Source organism: Urocitellus parryii, chromosome 5 (genome assembly GCF_045843805.1).
Source record: "Urocitellus parryii isolate mUroPar1 chromosome 5, mUroPar1.hap1, whole genome shotgun sequence".
Lineage (NCBI taxonomy): Eukaryota > Metazoa > Chordata > Mammalia > Rodentia > Sciuridae > Urocitellus > Urocitellus parryii.
The window spans coordinates 140,930,731-140,954,216 of NC_135535.1; the positions used below are offsets into that span (position 1 = coordinate 140,930,731).

General features: G+C 31.2%; 1 protein-coding gene across 1 annotated transcript in view; it reads right to left on the reverse strand.

Annotated features, from left to right (window-relative positions):
* The window catches only part of LOC144255071 (protocadherin-15-like), a 452,955-nt gene that overhangs the window by 296,977 nt on the left and 132,492 nt on the right, over positions 1 to 23,486 (reverse strand). The window contains 3 exon segments of the mRNA XM_077799103.1: positions 780 to 929; positions 2,919 to 3,053; positions 9,640 to 9,846. Of these exon segments, the coding sequence (XP_077655229.1) occupies positions 780 to 929; positions 2,919 to 3,053; positions 9,640 to 9,846 (492 nt within the window).

The window sequence follows — 23,486 nt, forward strand, 5'->3', positions numbered from 1 at the left end:
ATAGAGAAGAGTATCAGGTTTAATTAAACAAGAACACGAAAATAATTGTCATTCCTTTATTTGTATAGACTATAATTTGGCTACCTAAGGTAGATTATCTCATAAAGAAAAATGTAATTCTCTTAGTCCATCAATTAACTACAAATAAAGCCCAGTGCATTTATAAATTCTCACTCATTCATATTTTCTTTCACTTATTTCTTGATTGTATGTTGGCCTTCCTTTCTTTCATTTTCAAATAAAGATTTATTAATCATTCATTATATAAATCATTTGATATGTGAGAGGATTATGGATATAGTTTCTATTGACATAAAAATGAATTAATTACAATCCTGCCCTTAAAATAAATGTGTAAAACAGTTAAATTATTTCAAATCAAATACAAACAAGTCAAATAGCTGTTTATAATAATGACTTCATTCTACTTTAGAGTCCATGTAGACATATATATGTATATTTACTTAAAAAGTGAGCATCAATTTAAAGTCATTTTAGCTAAATTAAGCCACATAAGTCTGAAATTCATTTTTATTTCTTTCTAAATTTTTTTTTTGTTTTAGATGGACAGAATGCCCTTATTTTATTTTATTATTATTATTTTTTAATGTGGTGCTGAGGATTGAACCCAGCACCTCAATGCATACTAGGCAAGTGCTCTGCCACTAAGCTACAGCCCCAGCCCTCATTTTTATTTCTTAAGTGATTTCTTAATACAGTGGGCAATGATCGTGGAAATAACTGCTTTGTGCATATCCTTACATCATATGGGTACTTACCTGTATGACACTGTCTCCCGCTCTCATGTCTGTGTATACATAGACATCATAGGATATTTCTGGGAAGGTTGGAGTATTGTCATTTGCATCCATCACTCGAATATTGACAATAACTGGCTCGCTTTCTTGTACTCCATCAAATGCTGTTATCTTTAGAGGAAGAAAAATACACTTAATGGAGAACTCATGCAAGTATAAATAGTACAGAATCCACTCTTACAACTTAATGAGTTTTTAATAAGTGATTTACAATTTTAAAAGGGTGCTAAGATGTTTTGTTGATGAAAGGAAGTAATAAAAATATATACGCATATATTCAAGTGTTTTAATGTACTAAAAAGAAATTATTAAGGATCCTGTTCTACTTTTAACACATTCCACTGCAAGCACATTTTAAATAAGGGGATATGCATAATATCTTGGAGCCTTAAAGTGAACCAATAACATTACTGATTCCTTAGAGCTAAATAGAAAATAATCCTTAAAAACTAATTGGAAATATTCTTCATGTTTAGGTATTTTAAATATAATATTGTGTAATATTACAATATAATACCTACTTTTTTACTGGAACATTTTAATTATACAGAACAATTAGTTTCTCTGCAGCATATCTGTACATGAAAATAACATAGTTGGCTCATATCCCTGCCCCCATTCTTCCTCCTTGCTCTCCCTCTTACTCCTCCACCCTTCCCTCTTATCTAATAGTCTCTACTATTTTCATATTGTCTTTTTTTCCCGTTAGATACAATAGTTACTTTCTTAGTTAACCTGTTTTTATCAGACAAGAAAATTTGGTACATTAGATATGTTACATTATATTCTAGAGATTCACAAAATGATAATTTTAAAAGGCTCATTAACATTTGTTACTAGTGATAATTACATTATTAAAAATTTGAAAACTCAATAATTGTTAATGTGTTATTGGATTAATTTAGTTTCTCTGATAGTGTCATTTTCAAGGACCTATTGTATATTTATTTCTTTCATTTGTACTGTGGTGGGGTAGTGGTTGCAGAACACTTTGGTAACAGAAAACAAGTTTGGAAAGACTGTAAGCATGATGGAAAAAGGAATTCAAAATATAATATACCAAAAATTTTAAAAATTGATCCATTGTTAATAACTATAGTATATATATATTAGTGTTCTATAAATGTGTAATAAAAGGGGTTCTCCTTGATTTTTCTCCACTTAAAATAATTGAGAGTGCGTGACAATCAAAATCAATTCTATAAGTATCAGACATCCATTCTTGTGAGAATGGCTTCTGGAATCAACTATGTGTCTAATAAGGTTTAGACACATAACTAATTGTTAAATAAGATTTTCTAGAAGTTCCAGTCTTTTGATGTGTAGGCCTGTCCAGAAAGAAATCCCAAGTTCAATAACTTGCATCTGTTATCTGTTCAACTTTTCTTACACTTTTTTGAAGGATCTGACATAGTTTTTAGATCTGTATTTATCTCTTAACCTTATTATACTAGTCCGTGTGTGTGTGTGTGTGTCTGTGTTTCTACTTCATAATAAATATGTGCAATCACAACTTTAATAATATTCACTCCCAAACCTTGATTAATCAACCCCAACCCATGTTTTCTCCATGCTATTGACATTTGGGCTGGATAGTTTTTGGTAAGGGGTGTTCGGTGTGTCATAAGATTTTCAGAGCCATATTTTTGTATCTACCCATTAGAGGCCAGTAGCACTCCCTTCCGTTGTGACAACCAGAAATGCCTCCATATGTTACAAAACATTCTCTGAATGTAAAAAAAATATCCTCAGTTGAGAATTACTAGCCTAACCCTATGACAAAATTGAAAATACAACAAAAAGTTTATGACAGGATTATTTGGTGAATTCTAGTTTATATTATTAATTTTTAGTGTATGGTGAAGACTGAAGAAGTGTTTTCCTTTTGTGGGGAAAATATTAATGTAGCTACACAAATTTACATACTGAAAAAGGTGAGATACATATGAAGAATTTTTTGCAATTGATATTTTCTTCAACATTACCTGAAATATTGAGGTTTTCTCTTCAAATCATAGACCCTGTCAATTTTAACCAGACATCTCTTTCCATTTCAAACTGACAGAAGACATTTACATGCATATATATGAAATTTTTTACCGAAAATGTGTAAGTTTGCTGTTCTTCCCTGTCCACTGGTTGCAGCAGGGTGAGGTAGCGAGTGACACCAGTCTGCGTGACAGTGAAGACTGATGTGTAATCATTCAGAAAAAGGTGAAGCTCTGGGTCTTTTGTCTTAAAAAAAAAAAGTTCATTGTTGAAAAGTTGATTACATAATGTGGCTATTAGTTTAATTACCTAAAAATTAATTTTTAATGTTTGTTACAAAAATATATGTACAAATGTATTAAGATTTACTAAGAAAAAAAGAGATGTTAGTAGATATTTACTCATGAATAATCTAAGGTGGTCAAAAAAATGGTGACCTGTAGTGTGAAATGCAGAATATTTTAAAATATGTACTAGAAGACTGGAGACGTAGCGGAGAGGTACAGAGGTTGCGCACAGGAACAAAAGTTCAAGCCCTCGTATTGAAAAACTATTTTTTAAAAGAAAAATATTGCTGTAATTAATATCAAAAAAACAAGGAAAAGAATAAAAAGAATAGAAAGCAATCCAATTGAATATATTCTTACTTACTACTTAATATCAATATTTTCCATAACTATATTGGATCCAAGAAATAAGAAATAAATGTAAGAAAAGGAAATTGGAGCCCAGAAGTTTAGTTATAAGATTTTACAGTTACTTCATTTGTAGTAATAAACTGCTCATATCTTGTTCAAGGTTTAATTTAAAATAGCAATAAAATCAGTTATGTATTATTCATTATCCATAAATATCATGCTTTCTCCTCATTTTACTATTGCAAAGGTTTTTCAAATGGAAACATAACACTTATTTTAATTAAAATATTTCAGATTATTTTTTTAAAAAATATGAATTTAACACAGGTATCTATTAAGAGAGCCTGGAAAAATTGATAATGCATATTGATGTTCAAGCATATTCAAAGGTTCAAGAATAAGAGATAATTAACTTGACACAGAAAATTCTTCACAATTTTATTGCCAACACTGAATGATAATTATTCTCTGCAATTCAGAGAAAAAAACAGATATAAAACAAGGACACTTGGATTGGTATATGTGTAGTGGGAAGGGAAAGCAGTTGGGGCAAACAAAAGGTGAATATTGAGAGAGTGGAATATGAGGAAGACTATGAAAAATAAAAATATATAATACAGGGAGCTAAGGTATCTTTATGGATATGATACCTTTTAAAATACTATGAATAGTATGATGTGAAACACAGTTTCATAAGAAAGAACTTTTTTTCTAAGTCTAGTATCAAGGACAGAGGACAGAGCAGAAAGTAACGGATTGTTAAAAAAATGTTCGTTTGGAAATAAAACCAGGATTCACATTTTTAAATTTTCTATGTGAAAAAAGAAAGTTGTAAAACCCATTAATACAATTAAAAGTGGGCACACTTTAAACCACAGTATACTTTAACTTGTAAAAAATTTCAAAACTGAAATCTGTATTTCTTTAAAAAATTTAAAATGAATAATTTCATTTGAACATGAAGTTATGCATTCATAATATCTCATTTTGTGGTAATTTCTGTGTTCATGATTTTGATTTAAGATTTATCTCCAAATAATGCAAAAATTAATGCTAAAGGTAATAGCTTCCATTGGTCTGCATATTACAAAGTAGTCACATACATTAAAATACAATGGGCAAGTGATCTTACAATCTGATATTTTCAAACATTAAAATTTGCATTTTAATGTCATGAGATCAATTTAACATATGGATAGAAAGTGGGTTATTTTGAATAATCAAATATGATACTCAATTTTTAAAATAGAATTATTTATTTATAAAAGTAACATTTTGAACCACATTCTAGAAGATTCTCATTATTTTGTTACACTTTACTGTCAGGATGAAATTCAATTATTACTTCAAAGATGATCAAAAATATTAGCATTCATCAATATCAAAATAAATAGCATGTATTTTTTCTCAATTTTCTTAACGTCACAACAATGCATCTAATACACTTCATATTACTAATAACTTTAAGGTACAGTAATATGTAGTAGCAAGTTTTGCTATGTGGCTTGTTTACTATTTCTTTTTTTTCTTTTTGTACAAATCCTTTAATATTTCTTTATTTACTTAATAGTTTAGTTATCTGTTAATTTCTTTTCTTCCATTCAACTGTAGCCCCTACCAAATTAGCTAGATATATTCCTTCCTATACTCATGAGCTTTTTAAACATTTTAATGTGTCAGGTGTTATAATATTATAATACTTCACTGAGTTGTAAGCAACTGTGTGTATGTGTGTGGCTATAGTCTATTGCAGTATGTCACAAAGGGAATCATTTTGTTTTATCAATTATCTGAAAATCCTAAGATTTCATTGTCAAATGTTTCTATTTAAAATGATACACAAATTTGATAATCTATAAAGTGTCTCATATTGCATAACAAAGATATTAAATCTTTTGATAATTTATTTCTCAACTTCTTGACTTCTCTTATAGTAACTAGCAAGACACCAATAAATACATCCTCTAAGATTACAGATTGTTATTTCTTAAAAAAGAGATAATGTAATATATAAAATTAGAAGTATACATGACCTTTCATAAATCATTTTAATTTATTTTACACAGTTAATCTATGATTGAAATAGAACTCTTTGATATTTATATTTACTTAAAATAGTAGATTTTATATGTATGTATGTATGTGTACATACATACACACATAGATGTATATATCATACACAGATGCTATTGGTGAGTATCTTGATGTTTAAGTACAAAAACTTAAGACATATTTGGAAATTTTCAGCAAAATATAATTCAAAGTTTAATATTTTAGCTTGATTTTTTAAAATAATACCACTTTCAAGAGTGATATGAGTGTTTAAGAAAGTATATTATGTTTTTATGCATTTTGTGAAAATTTTATGTAATATTAATATCAATCTTCAGTGTTCATGCATTGACATCAACAAAACTATTGTTTTGATTGACAGTATTTACAGCGGTTTTGCTGATCTTGACAAGTTCAGTAATGTAAAAAATTTAGTAAGGAACAATGTATATATGAAGTCAAATATCCTTCTTTCAAACCCTTTATAACTTTAAATCTTTCTTTGACAAACTGCATCATAATATTCAGTTTGTATTTCATTAACATATTAGAACTTTATATTCCTATAATAAATGTGCTAAGTTCAGTCAACATTTCTATTTATATAACACATTTCAATTCATAGTTTTAAGTTTCATAAACTAGGATACAAGTAGAAAAATAATGATAGAGAATACATACTTTGTAGTAGTTGTGTCTGTTGGATTATTTAAAATGAATGGTAGTATTCTAAATCAATATATAAACAGATAATTGATTAAAATCATTTTCTTCTGTGACATAAGGAAATATTTACTATAGAATATGCATTTGGTATATACTAAAAGCATGACTTATTACTACATTGACTTATATATTATTATTTGAGAGTAAAATAAATTCTGACACACACTCAAAATGACATAAAAATGAATATAAATTTAAATACATGTATAAAACCATAGTAAACAAATACATGAATGTAAAATAAGCAAAGGTATCCCATTATTTAGAATTCAAATATGACATTAGTGAATTTTAAACCAATTTAGGGTACATAAGGGTATCAAGACACTTCATCACACACACAAGAATATATGCATGTTTTTACAGGTGCACATAAAACTTCTTCACATATGTACATATGTGCATATGTATGTATACTTACCTAGGTACATGCATATATAGGTATGACAAAGCATAACAGGAAATGATAAAAAATTTCATCTAATATGAAATTTTAATTAATTAACAAGTAGTTGCTGAGGTACCTAGTTCTGAAAAGTTCAATTTAAAATTTAGTCTTTTAGAAAGAATGCTGTAATGAATTATTAATGTCTGTAATAGACAAAATAAATAAATAAATAAATAATCTTTATCAAAATTCACAATGAAATTACAAACTACAAAATTTCATTGTGAACTACAAATTTTCATGGTATAATAATCAATAATCAATAATATGATGTAAATGTACTTAAACTTTCATAAAGCTTTTTTTAGATATCTTTATAAATGATAGTGAAGTTGTACTAGAAAAAAGAAAAAAACACAAAGAAATGAACCACAGCAATGAACAGTCACAAAATCAGCGCCTAATACCTACAGGAACTCCACCAGGTGGAACCTATATACAAATTAGACATGAAAAAAATGTAAATGTAAATAATTACAATTACAACATGATACATAAAATGTACACTAGTAAGAGAGAAAAATCAATTTTTCCAATCTCTAACAACTTTTCTCAAAATACATGTAACATTTTTCTTATTATTGTGACATACATATTATGTATCAATGATATTTATTATAAGTATTTATTTAAAGTACCTAATATCTTTAAGAATATATTGAGTTTATTTCTAAGTAAGATATCTGTGTCTTGAAACAATAACACTTTATGGAAATTAACTTACATAAATGGATGAATGGTAAGTAAACAATTCTCTTTTTACCAGTCAAATGGGTGATCTCTACACTATTATTTTCTAAATGGAATTCAATAATCAGTTTTTAGTTGTTCTGACATTATAAACATGGCAGTCTCAGATCTCCTTTTTACACACCTTGTACATTACCTAGTACTAGTTTGAAACTATAATGTGGTCAGAGTCCTTTAAAAATCATAAATGTAAGTGATTCATAAATATTGTGCAAATAAATATAAATCTGTATATGTCTATATGCATTTATACAAAAAAAAAACACTGGCATAAGTATTTTTTTTCTGTACTTTGCTCTTTTCAGTTTTACTATGACTCTTAGGATTCTTTCTAAGACAAAATCTCCACTGTGAAGAACATCATAACTCTTCAATCCCTAACAACATTTCTTAAACCTTTGTGCTCATTTTCTAATTAATTGAAGAAAGAAGTCCAACTTGATTTTTGGACCTATTAATTCAAATTTGTCACTCCTTAGTATCTGCCCTGTTAGAGCTATTCTTAAAACAATTCATGGGAGCCTAGCCCTGCAGTGACCAATTCTGTTTTTACATTTGAGCTTAATTTACAATTTTATTGGTGATACTGGTCTAAGGTGACATGTCTCTTTATTCTTAAACAGTTTATCCCTGTGCTGACTATTTTCACTAATTCTAGCTTTCATTAATGTCAAGATTTCACCATGAAGCAAATTTTTTATTGTAAAGAAAAACCACCTTGAAATATTCTTGTTAATGCAGATTTTTAAAGATCCTAGCAATGAACTAATATATGTCATAAAAATAATGAATGTTTGGTCAGCAAAAAGAGATGATGCAGAAGAATGTAAATTCATCTTCAAACACATTAGTGACTATTTCACAGATTTATTCTATGCTCTGGTAAATTGAAATTTTAAAGAAAATAAGTGAGTTCCAAGTAGGTTGGTTTCATAGCAATATAAGGAAGAACTGTCTCAGAATTGAATTGGCTAACCATGGAATGGGCCATATTCCAAATTATGGAATTAACTAACTTAATATCATTATAATTTTTGAATCATATATTAGATATTATCATTTCTTCAATCATGTCTGAATTTATCATTAAATTGAAGAACTATTAAAATCTATCAAGTGCTGAGAATTGGTAGTGTTCAGGATACATATGTTATTAACATATAGGACATTTTCCCAAGAAATTTAAACTCCATGAGGGAGAAAGACCCACATTACAAAGTTGGATGAGTCATAGAGAGATGCACTGTGAGAGTGTTTGCAATGCAACTTGGGCAATGAATGCCCTGAAAGATTTTTGTGTAAGGAAATGCCTAAGCTGAATTATAAAATCATACATTAAATATAAGCTATCCATGCTGCTCTGGATAAAAGAAGATGAAAGTTTTCAAAACATAAAAATATGTAACACAATTAGGTAAAACATAGCTTGGTGAATGCAGGGAACTACAAGTAATTGATAAATGTAGTGAGTAAAGCAGAAATGTCAGAAATTGAGGATGAAGAAATGTTCAGGATAGCAAATATAGAATGTTTTGTACCTGAACTAGAAGCTTTTTCTGTAAGGAAATATGTGTCATGAAGGTATATTTGAGGAAAACTCTGGTATAGATTTTCTGTCAAGTCCACACATAAAATGACTCTCACTAAGGCAGTAAAGTACTCTGATTTGTCCAACCTGGACCACTTTCCACTCATGCAGATAGGGTCAGTTCCACAAAACCAGAAGACAACGATGGAGGAGTGGTCATGTCAATAGCCACTACCAGACTTGAGTCCATCAGTTGTCCCCAAATGTGTTTTCTTTAAGAGAGTACCAACAGATGGTATAAACTCCCCCTAATCACACTCTTGGTCCACTGTCATGATTTTCATTTTCACTCTGTAACAGCATTATTTTTTTCCCTATCAGTAATTATGTAAAACAGTTTTTAATTTATATTAATACAAAAGATTGCCCTGGTGACTTAGCAAACCCCAAGTGAAACATTTCCTGTTCTATTGTATACTGAAATGCTGCAAACTGAAAAAAAACAGTTAATGAATTCAAACACATTTTTAAAAAACATCTTTAGTATGGAATTAAATCATTATAATGATTTTAAATATCCTGTATTCTATAGTTTATGTAGCCATATCTTTGTAACATTTTTATTAAAACAACATAAATATAAGAATAAGTATTAACAAAACAAAAGGAAAAAATGCATATTTCACTTACATCTTCTATGTCTTTGTCCAGAGCTACAATTCTTAGAGGAGTGGTTAAATCTATATTGTCAGAAATGGTTGCTCCCACTGGGGCAGATTCAAGGATGTAGCCTTGATAGCTTGGCATTGTGAAATAGGGGCTCTGGTTGTTCACGTCCAGTATTTCAATGTGTAAACTGGCAAAGGCAGGGAGGGGATGGCCATTGTCTTGCTCAGCCTTAAGTAAAAACCAAAACATTTAAAAAATTGTGTTAGGATACCCTTCCTGTGTGACGCTTTTCTTGCTGTGCATATGGATTTTTTTAAACTAGTATCATTACAAAAAAAAATACATTAAAGATCCATTATAGATCCTCTATTTTCAAATCCGGAATAAATATATATATATTTAAAAAATACTGCAATTAATTATTATAATTATTATCACATAAAGAGTGATGACTGTTTAAACACAGGTTCACAGAACATAAGAAGAAGGCATTTGAGTGACTTGCTGATGAAATATTTAAATAAAAGGGAAAAAAGACTATAACCTTAACAAAATACCACACCTATTTTTGTCTTTTCCAAGTCTTCTTGTTTCACACTCTAGTCAGAATGTTTCTGTAACCTCAAAATTCAGCTATTGAAACCTTAACACCCAAGGTAAAAACATCAATAGTTGGAGGTTTTAGGAAGTGATAATAGCAGAATCTTCATTAATGAAATTGTTGCCCTCAATAAAGAGGTGCCAGAAAACTCCTCTTTTCTCCTACCATGTGAGACACAGCAAGAAGGCCCTTTGTGAAGAATGGGAAGTCACCAAACATCAAATCTGCCAGTGCCTTGATCTTTGCAGCCTCCAGAACTGTGAGAAATAACTGTCCATCTTTTACAAGCCTCACAGGTTATATAATTTTGTTATACCAGCCACAACAGACTAAGATGAGCCCCAATTTATAATTTTATGTGAAATTAATAGATTAAAGATATATTTATTACCAACTGAAAGTTCTTAAAAGCATCCTATAAAGAGATAATTTCATCATAATATTTTAATAGCTATAAAATTTCAAATATTATTACCAGAATTAAGTCATTCAATTATACCTAAGAAAATTATATTAATGTGTATGTATAAGTTTGCTTTCTTTTTAAATTTAAGAAATTGACAAAAATTTCATTTCTAATAATTTTTCTTAGGAAGTCTCTATATGACCATTCTTTGAATGAGGAATCATCAAACCTAGACTCTGCTTTTCTGAAAAGGTGTGTTTTACTACATAGGAATCTAAAGATTTAGTATAAGAGAAGATTTTATCACCACTGGTTTCTAAAAATTCTCCTTTAATGGTTAGGAGAAAATAGCACTACAATTTAATAGTGTATAGATTTATTGAAATGCATTCAACCTTTCTGTCATTAATTTATATCAATACGGTTTTCCTACTTCTAAAATAGTCCATTTGAAATAAGCACAAAGTGAAGGTCAATTTTTCTAATATTAAACACTAGAGTTGAAATATTGGATAGTAATTACTACTTTAAAAATAGGAATGAAATAGGAATTAGATTGTTCTAAAGAATCTGAGTTTTATTTTTCATTCCATATCATCACTATAGTGAAATACTATGACATAATTCATCAACAAAATTTACGTATATATTTAAGTATCTTATATTTCTGTTTTGATGTTGAATATTACATAGTTTGTAAATTTAAATTAGTTTCTGGAAGAATGACAAAGTCTTCCATGGAACCAAAAGTTTATGAGCTCCTGCTGAACCTTAATAATAGTAATAGAAAAATGTGTGGCTTTCTCTGAAATTTTCACACATGATCATGTGTGCTACTGATACATCATTTTGTAGGGGACCTTTTTGCATCCAGCAGTTGTGATTAATACGTGTTGAATCATAGATATTCCTCTAGGGACTTCCTCTGCAACATCAGAAATTTTCATACAGCTGAGCAGGACAAGAAATACAGTTTGGGACAAGAAAATATGGTTTTTTTTTGATGAAGTAAAACTAATTGTTCCAATGTGCAGTTCCAACTTGAACTGCTGAAAGCTGAACACTTTGCCTGATTCTTACAGATTTTTAGCATCTCACACATGAAAGTCACTATGAATAGTGGGTTTTTTTTTTCGGTCTCTATTTCATGTCTAATTATTTTAATAGCCATCATATCATGTCCAGGATATTCTTACAATGATATGAAGAGTCACAAATTTAATATTTGTCTGTTTACCCCAATAAACGAACACAAATCAACAAGTTATAGGTAAGGTGAGGAGGAAAAAAGCCACAGTTGTATAATAACAAAAGAAGCTTATATTATACATTCAGATCATATGCCATTAATTTTTACTACCAGCTGTGAAGCCAGGAAAAACATAATATTCTCATGATGAAAACAAAGTGATTCAATGAAAGCAAAAAATAAAACTCAAATTAGATTCTTTAGAATAATCTAATTCTTATTTCGTCCATCTTTTTAAAAATCATATAATAGTCCAGCTTTTATTACCCTAAAAATAGTTCATTGCAATAATGCCTAATAGTTTTTAATTCTTACTCCATGTTTTTGGTTTATTTGAAGTGTCCCAGAGTGACAACTAGATATCCCTCTCCAAATACTATGTTCTTTGTTTTAAATTGGTTTTTATTAGTGCATTGTAGTTAGACATACTAGTGTGGTTCGTCTTGTATTATTAATACATAGATAACACATTTTCTCCATTTCAAACCCCAGTATTTGCCATTTTATTCCTCTTCTTCCTCACTAATTTCTCTCCCTAATTGATCTTTCTTCTATTTATTTATTACTTTTTAATTGTTACACTGTAATTATACATGAAAGTGGAGTTCACTGTACATTCATACATGCACAGAACAGTGTGGTCAATTTCTTTCCACACTTCCTCCCTTTCCCATCCCTCCTCCCTCACCCTTCATTCCTTTCGTCTACTCCACTGTTATTCCCTCTACTTTCATGGGATTCCCTCTTGTCATCCATCCCTTTTATTTTTTATTCTTTATTTCTCTCTAGGTTCCACATATGATAGAAAACAACGCCCACATTCTTAATCTCTATTGCGTTTTGTCTTTCTAGAGGTAAAACACATACTTCTATACTGGTAGAACACTAGAAAGATTAGCTTTATGTTCTATGCTGGGCAACATGTAAGAAACACAAAGACCTTGGGCTGAGGTCCAGGTCTCATGAGGTATAAGCGGCTACAGAGGGAAATGAACTACAAGTTTCTCATATGTATAAAATGCAAATGAATATCCAAAAGTAAGATTAATGGGAAAAATTAGTGTCGGAAATAAGAGTAACATAAATACCTCTACTTGAAATAGAAGTAAAATGTAGAACTTAAAACAAATTAATACTATTTTACTACACTCCTGAGAGGGCCCTTCTATCAAAATTCTTATCCAATCCCCTTTTCTTTTGAATTAGGAGAGTTCTAAATATCTCACTTATTCTGTTCCATTGCAATCATTAGTGAATGACAGGAGGAGTATATAAAAAGAAGGACAAGTGAAACACAGTGGTATTTTTAAAATTTAAGCTAGTAACTTTATTTCTTTCTCAAAGTCTGTGATTTCCATTTGAACATTGTATTTAAAAACCAGGATTTATTATTATTATTATTTTGGAGAAATTCTAGGCATGGATCCAATTTTTAGTAATGGGACCAAAATAAAACTGAAGCCAAAACTGCAGACATATAACAAGAACATCATTTAGGTTTTTTGGAGGGCAAAACATTGAAAGAGACAATTCCATTTTTAGTATTAAGACAAGCAAGTGTTGACATTTTCTGAGTTCCTTGCAGCAGATGACTCAGAATACAGAATAACTATTTTCTTGCTGGTTAGTGGAAAGCAATTTAACAAATTCTATGATTTGAAATATGAAATGTTTTGACTAGATACAATAATTTTTAAAGAGAAAATGGGAAGACTATTAAGACATGTAAGTAAATTCTAGAAAAGATACAATAAATCCTTTTTTCTTATGAAGTCAGGAATTATTTATTTTCTACTTAAAGAATTGACTTTTTATGTGTTCACCTTTGTTTACACTTAATTTTTTTCATTTAATCATAAGCTGTAAAAATGTTAGTATTATGTTATCTCCTAACTTACATATCTAGCTTGGACCTGTATACTTAGTAAATCAGATTGGATATCTAATAAACAATTTGTAAGCACTCCAAAAATTAAGTTTGGATTTCCCTTCACAAACCTGACCCAACCCATCTTTTCCATTTTCATGATAGTTACATACGGTGACTCAGGCCACCAACCATAGAGTCATCTTTACTTCTTGCTTCTTTTCACACCTCACATCTAATTTATGAGGAAACTATTGATTACAAGATATCTACAGGACCTAAGTACTTCTCTCATCCTCCTAATACCATCACCTTCATCCAACCTACTATCACCTGTTACCTAGATTATTGTATTTTCTCAGTCAGTTCCTATCCTTGATCACTGTTCATTCTTACATTGCAGCCCAATGACTTTGTTAAATAATAGCCAGATAATGTCACTTCTCTCCCTAACACCCACAACTGATTTCCAAACTTCCCAGGCCCTACAAGATCTGCTATCAGATTGCTTTTATTATACTAATTTTCTTCTCTCTTAATGTACTCTGACTATATTGTCTTGGTGCCGCTCTACTGAAGCCAGTTGCATTATCACCTTAGAACTTTGTATTGGCTGTTTCCACTATTTGAAAAGTGGTTCCCATAGATAGTCACATAGATTAAACAGTTTTTTTTTCCACTTGGCTCACTTTGATCACTTTGATCACCTCTTTATTTCACATTTGCACCTCCCCCCTTTCCCATTGTTTTTAAATTGGTGAATTATAGTTGTACATAATAGTAGGATATGTGCATATTCACATATGTACATAATATAACAATTTAATAATCTCTTTCCCTAATACTTATTCTGTATATCCCTTTTACCCTCTCTCTGGTCCCTTTCCTCTATTATACTAATATCCCTTCAATTTTTGTAAGATCTCCCCACCTTTCTTTTTCTTTCTCTTCTCTAGCTTCCACACGGGAGATAAAATGATCCTTGACTTTCTGAGTTTCGCTTATTTCACTGAATATAATGTTCTCTAGTTCTATCCACTTTCCTGTAAATGACATATTTTTATTATTATGGCTGAATAAAACTCCATTGTGAATATATACCACATTTTCTTTAACCATTCATCCATTGATGGACACTTAGACTGCTTCCATAGTTTTGGTATTGCAAATTATGCTTCTATAAACATGACTATGCATGTTTCATTATAGTATGCTGACTTTAATTCTTTAGAATAAACTCCAAAGAGTGGTATAGCTAGATCATTCCTAGGTTTTGAAGAACCTTCTTGTTAATGTCCATAGTGGTTGTATTAATTTACTATCCCACCAACAGTGTAAAAGTGTTCCTTTCCCACCATAGCCTCTCCAGCATAAAGAGTAGGAGAAAGTCTTTGCTAACTACTCATATGCAGTAAAATTGTCTTCAGAAGAGTAGTTAGCAAAACATTTAATTTTACTGCATATGAATTTCCAGTTTTCCTAGCACCATTTGTTGAAGAGGTTATATTTTCTTCAAGTATGTGTTCAGTGCCTTTATCTGAGATAACTACATTTTTTTCTGAGTTTGTCTCTGTGTATTCAATTCTATCCCACTGGTCTTCTTGTCTGTTTTGGTGTCAATACTAATCCATTTTTGTTACTATAGCTCTGTAATATGACTATAGCTCTGGTATTGCAATGACTCCTTCTTCACTTCTCTCAGTAAGGATTGCTTAGTAATTGTGTGCCTCTTGTTTTTCCAAATGAATTTCATAATAACTTTTTCTACTTGTATTAAGAACATCATTGGAAATTTGATTGGAATTGCATTGAATCTATATAGCTCTTTTAATAGAATGGTCATCTTGACCATATTAATTCTTTCTATTAAAGAACATGGAAGACATTTCCATTTTCTAAGGTCTTCTTCAATTTCTATCTTTAGTATTCTATAGTTTTCATTGTAGAGGTCTTTCTTCTAATTTGGTAGATTGACTCCTAAATATTTTTTGTTGTTGCTCTTGCTGTTTGTTTGTTTTTGAGGCTATTATGAATAGCATAGTTTTCCTAATTTCTCTTTCAATTGATTCTTCATTGTTGTATAGAAATGCAATTGATTTATGTGTGTTAATTTTGTATCCTGCTACTTTGCCAAATTCATTTATGAGTTCTAGAAGTTTTCAGGTAGAGTTTTTTGGGCCATCAGCAAATGGGAATAGTTTGAACTCCTCTTTTCCTATTTGTATTCTTTTGATTTCTTTCATTTGCCTAATTGCTCTGGCTAGAGTTTCAAGAACTATATTGAAAAAAGTGGTAAGAAGTCATTTGTCTTAATCCAGTTTTCAGAGGGAATGTTTTCAGTTTGTCTCCATTTAGAATGAATTTGGCCTTACATTTAATGTATATAGCTTTTACAATGCTGAGGTTATTTCCGACTATCCCTAGCTTTCCCAGTGTTTTGAACATGAATGAATGCTCTATTTTGTTAAATGTCTTTTCTGCATTTATTGAGATAATCATGTGATTCTTGTATTTAAATCTATTTATGTGGTGAATTACATTTATTGATTTCCGTATGTTGAAATAACCTTGTATCCTTGGAAAACACTCTTGATCATGATGTGCTATTTTTTCAACTAATTTTTCTATGTGATTTGCTGGTATTTTGTTAAGACTATTAGACATTCACATCTCAAAGCATTTATTTCTAGAATATACAAGAAGTCAAAAACTTAACACCAAAAAAACCAAAGAAACCAAAACAAAACAAAATGAATAATCCAATCAATAAATGGGCAAAGGAACTAAATGAATACTTCTCAAACATGCTAAAAAATAAGAAGATCCCAGAAAACAAATGACTGAATGTTTTAGCTGATATGCAGATGCAAATTCACAATAAGAGGGGGGCCATAGGGAAGAATAATTACTTTAGAGTAGGTAGAGGGTAATGAAGGAATGGGAGGAGTTATGGGGATAAGAAGGATATTGAATGAATCAGACATATTATCCTACGACCAGTGGGATTCTATATCATGTACAACCAGAAGAATGAGAAATTATACTCTATCTAGGTATAATATATCAAAGTCTATTCTACTTTCATGTTTAACTAATTAGAATAGATAAAAATAATTTTTAAAAGAAAGATATATGAATGGTTAAAAATAGATGAAAAAAATGTTCAACATCTCTTGCAATTAGAGAAATGTGAATTAAAACTACATTAATATTTCATTTCACTCCAGTTAGAATGGCTACTATCGATAATACAATTAACGGGGTTGGGGTATGGCTATTGGTAGAGTTCTTGCTTAGCATGCACAAGACCCTAGGTTCAATCCCCAGCACAAAAAAAAATGAAAAAAAAAATACAAGTAACAATAAATGTTAGTGAGAATGTGGGGAAATGAGTACACTCATACACTCATACATTGCTGATGGGACTACAAATTGGCGCAAACATTCTGGAAAGCAGTATAGAGATTCCTTAAAAACTAGGAATTGAGCCATCATTTGGCCTGGTTATACCACTTCTCAGCATATATCCAAAGGAGTTAAAATCAAACTACTATTATGACACTGCCAGATCAATGTTTACAGCAGCTCAATTCACAATTCCAGAACTATGGGGCCACCCTTGGTGTCCTTCAACAGTTGAATATATAGAGAAAATGTGTTATATATACACAATGGATTATTCCTCAGTCATAAAGAAGAAGGATATTATGACATTTGCATGTAAATGGATGGATCTGGAGACCATCATGCTAAAAGCAAAAAGTCAATCTCAGCCTCCCTCCCCCCAAAAAAAGTTGAATGATCTTTCTAATATATGTATGCAAACACAAAACAATGACAGGAGAGAAGTACAGTGTAGTAGACAAAGGGAATAAAGGGAAAGATGTGGGAATAGGAATAGGAAAGACAGTGGAATGAATCTGACATAAATTTCCTATGTACATATATGAATACCCCACCGTGAAACTCTACATCATATACATCCACAAGACTGGAATCCTAATTTGAATAAGATATACTTTATGTTTTTATAAACATGCAAAATAAACTCTACTGTCATAAATAATTAAAAAGAACAAATAAAAAGACTTCCAACTAAACGTTATATTTGATTGATTATCATCAATTTCTAAGATTTGTTTCGTTTTTTCAATATCTCTGTTTTTGTTGAATTTCTTGTTCATATCATCCTAACTTCCTTAATTTATTCAGTTGTTTTTCTGTATTCTCTTGTAATTCATTGATCATTTTTATAATTATTTTGAAATTCTTTTTCTGATATTTCATCTACTATAATATTTGGGAGGGGGTCAATTGATGGTGAATCATGAACTTTAGAAAGTGTTGTGTTACCTTTTTTTTTCTTCCTATTTTTGTATTCCTGTCGTGGGTTTTATGCACCTTTTGAAATATATTTCTCTTCCATTTTAGGTGTGGTCTGTTTAGGGTACAGTATTCACTTGCTGAGGTGTCCCTGAGTGATCTGGGTTGAGACTCACCCTCCCCCATAAGTGTAGGACATTGAAAGCCTTTGTGCTAATTCTGTTTTTCCTGTAACAATGAATGTCTATGAGTAAGACCTAACCATTTCTACTTGGGTCCTCATTGTTGGTTTGGGATTCTGTCTCTTCTAGTCTCCATATTAATGTATAGCTGAATGTTAATGTTGTTGTTTCTTTGAAGCAAGGGACAATGTCTTTTGGGTGAGTTTATTTCAGCAGAAGAGTCTCTGCACTGCAAATTTGTGGTGTTCCTGTAGCTTCCCAGCACCTTACAAAAAATTTGGAATGAAACAATAATGATAGCTGAAGCAAACTATGTAGAGCATTAAAATAAATACACAGTGCTTACTATAATATATATATATATATATATATATATATATATATATATATATATATATATATATATATATATATATAAACACTATATACCAAAAAAAAAAACAGGAATTTTGAATTCAACAACTACTAACAGGAAAAACGATAAATAGCTGTGAACTAGATTTAGCATTAAAAGAAACAGCAGATGTCAAATACGGCATCTACACTACTAACTGCAACAATAGGAAAAGTGTGGGCAAGAGTTATGTAAACCAGATAGTTGTAAAAGATGGCAAAAATGTACTTAATTAAAATAAAATAAAATGAGATAGAAGAGTAAAAGAACGTTTAGAATGTTCAAAATGTGAAAAGAAAGAAAGCAGAAGAGGTGTGATATGATGGCCATGAAGAAAGGGAAGAAAAAAATAGAAAAAAAAAAAAACAAAGTAAAGGAAGATAAAAAGAATAGAATTTGGATGCTCACAGGAGAACAAGGGAGAAAAAATGAAACAAATAGATGAAAGGAAAAAAATAAACAGCTTTAACCCTTAAAAGATAAGGAAAAATAATTATAAAAAGTGCTAAAAATGAGAAAAACAGAAATATATATGAACCAGTCAGCACAGCAAGAACACCAAAAATGGGATTTGAATCGTCAATGAAAAATGAAAGAATTGTCTCCAATGAAGTGGTCAAAACTGTGGACAAGGATGGACGGGAACTGCCTATGCCTGAATGTCCTTCTTTCCATTTCTTCTTGAGCTACAGATGCAGGGAGAGGGTCACACAAGGAGTGGGGTTTGTTATTCCCTTCCTCTTTTTCTGTTGCTTGCCTAATTGCTAACTGGAGTGGCCTAAAACTAAAGGTGGATGAAATAGCTCTCAGCTTCCCTTCTCATCAGTACCTGGTGGAATGGAATGGGAAATTTTGTCCATTGAAATTTTGTTGAGACAGACTAAAATGATAAAGTCCCATGGTGGGGCTACAGCAGAGTTCTAAGAAGGGAGCTTCAGATACTGAGGCTTAGGTCTAATTAGGCCTTGGAAATTCTGTTGGGTGATAGGAGCCCTGGAAAGGTTAGATTAACACAATCAAAATACCTTTAGGGCCAGGCAGCTGTCAATCTCTGCTGGGAGCTTGGATCTCAGAAGCCCCTCAAGAATTCTACTTATAAGCAGAACAGTCAACCCTCCAAGGGTCTCACACGCTCTGCTGCCTGTGAATGTGGCCATCCCAGGCTTAGTTCCTGAGTGTATTCACATCTGCCTTTTCACTTTCCCAACTTTCTTCAGCTGGTCAAGTAAGCCACTAGACTCAAAGGAAACTGAGTTGCATTCCCCTCCATTTTCCTGACTTGAACGCGAATGGATATGATCTTCTCTGTTCCTGTTTTACTCATTTTCTAAAACTAGGTTCACCCTAAGCCACATAGTAGGCACTTGCCAGGACCTTATGGCAATGTTTGTTATGATCCCCTGGGTTCCCATAGCAGCAAGCTGAATTGCAGCCTCCTCAAAAAAGGCTCCCTGCCTCAATTCTCTGCTTACCAATTGGAAAATTCAGGGCACTTTTCAAACACCAGCTTGCTGTGCAACCTCTGGATCGATTTAAGTTTAGGATGTTTTTCTGATCTATGGGTTTTTACATGACACACATTCTGTTGTTTCTCTATTTATGTTATCCCTCACAGCTGCATTGAACTAGTGCTGTTGCCACTACTACTGACACTACCATAGAGCCTTGGCTCCACTGTAGTTTCCTGTCCTTTGTTTGGTGCACCAGATTTCTGAGTCTGTAAGAGACTTGAATCCACAAAGCAACTAGAAATGTTGACTTTCTATAAACTGCCCTCTTGAATCTCTGATTACCTTATTTTTAACACATCTTCCAACTGGAATTCCTAATGCACTTTGCTATTTTATATCACTTAGGAACTTCTAAAACATCACAAATATTTTTATTATATTTGTCACTTATTGTTAGTCCTTACACTAGAATAAAACCTTCAAGAAATAAGAAATGTGCTACTATTTGCTAACGTTAGTTTGCTGAGCTTATAACAGTACCTATATAGAGTAGACCTGAGTATTGAATACTGAGTGAAAAATTCACTTTGCATACGGAAATAACATTACTTCAGTAAAAACAATGCTGTAATGGTAAAGTGGATTACACGGAGTGGTGTTTGTCCTTCAGGCTATATCCAATGAATTTCATGACTTCAGTTAGATCTCTAATATTCTTGAGCCACACATTAAGTCACAATAAGCAACAACTTATAAGACATATTGTTAAATATGTGACTACTATATAACATAATGTATTCAAGATATTTATAAACACATCTTGCAAGAAAATCTCCTACTTAAATACTGTTAGTATTATTACTGCTATTTAAATATAGTTTAGAAAAAAATTCTTCAGTTGATACATATGAAAAAACTGAACAGCAATTTTTAAGTTAACAATTTTAGTTTCCACCTTTTTTGGGTGGGAGGGGTATACCAGGGATTGAACTCAGGGGCACTCGACCACTGAGCTACATTCCCATCCTATATGGTATTATTTTTCTTAAGAGACAGTGTCCCACTGAGTTGCTTAGCACCTCACTATTACTGAGGCTACTTTTGATCTCCAGATCCTCCTGCTTCAGCCTCCCAAGGCATGTGCCACACACCTGGATCTACATTATCTTTAATTACACATAATTGATGGATTTCACATGCCAAGAAATACTTCATGTCATTGAATTTAAAATGAAAATAAGTATTATATTAATAAAACAGCAGATTGAGAGAGATACAGAAATAATTATTTAATCTTCACAAGAATACTAACATGTACTGGAAGAAAAAAAAAGTTATTTATAGAATGTTCACTAATAGTAGATGTTAAAAAAGTTCTGAGTCATCGTACATTGGTGTTGCTGCTGTCCTTCAACATAAGCTATAAAGCTACTGTGTGATTGAAATTCTTTTTTTCTCCTGTGTTCCCTTCCTGGACACCACACCCCCTTGCTTAAATCTCATGCAGTAAAGCTTTCAATTTACAAAGAATTCAATGTTTCAAACCTTCTTCTCCTAACACAGTATAGGCTGCATGTTTCCAATCATAGAAAGCTGACTAAAAAACTGGCAAGTTCATCAAGCTATCAATGGTTTATGCATATCTCTTCATCTTTTTTATTTCCAACTTAAAATTCAACTCTCAAACAACAGAGTGTTTGCTTTCATGAATTTAACTGGATTGTTGAATTATACTTTAACTCTTTCGTTCTTATTAGAAGTAAATTACATTTGTTGAACATTTTAATTTATCAGAATAGATTGTTAAAATGTACTTAAATTTTCAACCAACTTATTTATTAACTGTATAACCAACTTATTTATTAACTGAATAACTTTAAAATAGGCAGACATTTAGAAAAGTTTGCCTTGAGGTTCAAATATGGATTACTGCTACTTTTACTTTGAAATAAAATGTTTATAATCATCCTCCCAAATTTCCATGTACAAATATAATACATTTTTGTTGAGTTGTTACACAAGTAGAAAGTGTATGATAACTCCTATGTTGACCATAGTAATAAAAAAGAGGATATGTAGAGGACTTTAAATTTAAGATTAAAAACATGAAACTTTAATCCAATTATAAAATGTCCCCTTCAAAGGAAAGGACAATTTTCTGCTGTTAGAATCCTGTAGTAGGAGTTCTTGATTTGTTGGGTGAACAGGAGTGGGTAGAACAAGCATATGGGATGTTTGTAGGGTGTTTTCATTTTTTAAAATCTGGATCCTGATTACATGATAATTTTACTTTGTGAAAACTCATCAACATGTATATTTTTTTCTACGTTCAGTAGGATTTAAATTAAAAAATGTTGCAATAAAATTCTTTTCACAAAAAGGGCATATAGTCCATCCATCCCTCTTTCACCATAGTAGATTAGTCTATGGTAATACAAGTCTGAATGGTATGGTGTAGTTAAATAAAATCTGCTATAGGATATGACTTGAAAAATATTATTTAAATTTAGCATTGCTAGGCTCAGTGGTGCACATTTGTAATCCCGAGTGACTTAGGAGGCTAAGGTAGGAGGATCATAAGTTCAGAAGAGTCTCAGCAATTTAGTGAGATCCTGCTCAAATTTTTAAAAAATAAAATAAAAAGGGCTGCCTCTAGATGTAGCAAAGTGGTAGAGTGCTCCAAGGTACAATCTGCAGTACCACAAATACAATGACAACAACAACAAAATTCTTAGCATTAGAGAGGCTTATCTTTTACATGTGTATTGATTATAATCAGATTCCCTAAATAACTCAGTTTTTTTTGGCATTTTTCCTCTTTTTTTTCCACACTATCATGTCCAAAATCCAGCTTTAAAACCATTTGCAGTAATTATTAAAGAATATTCTTGTAACCTCAATCCATATACCTGATATGTCTTGTTGCTTACTTGTTTAATTATTATTTTAATTATATTTTGTCTTCCCAACTCCCCAAATTCAATATGTAGTTTACTCTCAAACTATATATTATATCCTGAAAACACATGGAAATCTTTTTTTATTAGTTGCTCATAACCATACAATGATCTTGACATATCATACATTTGAATCATATGGGGTATATTTCTCACTTTTCCAAGTGTACAGGTTGCAGAATCATATTGGTTATACAGCCACGTATATGCATACAGCAATACTAGTGTCTATTTTATTCTGCTGCCCTTCCTATCCCCCCTTACTCTCCCCTCCCCTCCCATCACCTCTCTCTACCCAATCTAATGTGACATATTTCTTTTTTTTCCCTCACATCATCATACATGTATTTTGTATAATGATGAGGATTGATGTGCTGCATGGAACCCTTAATTCTGCCTTTCAAAAACAAGCACATCACATCATCCACTCATCAGTCT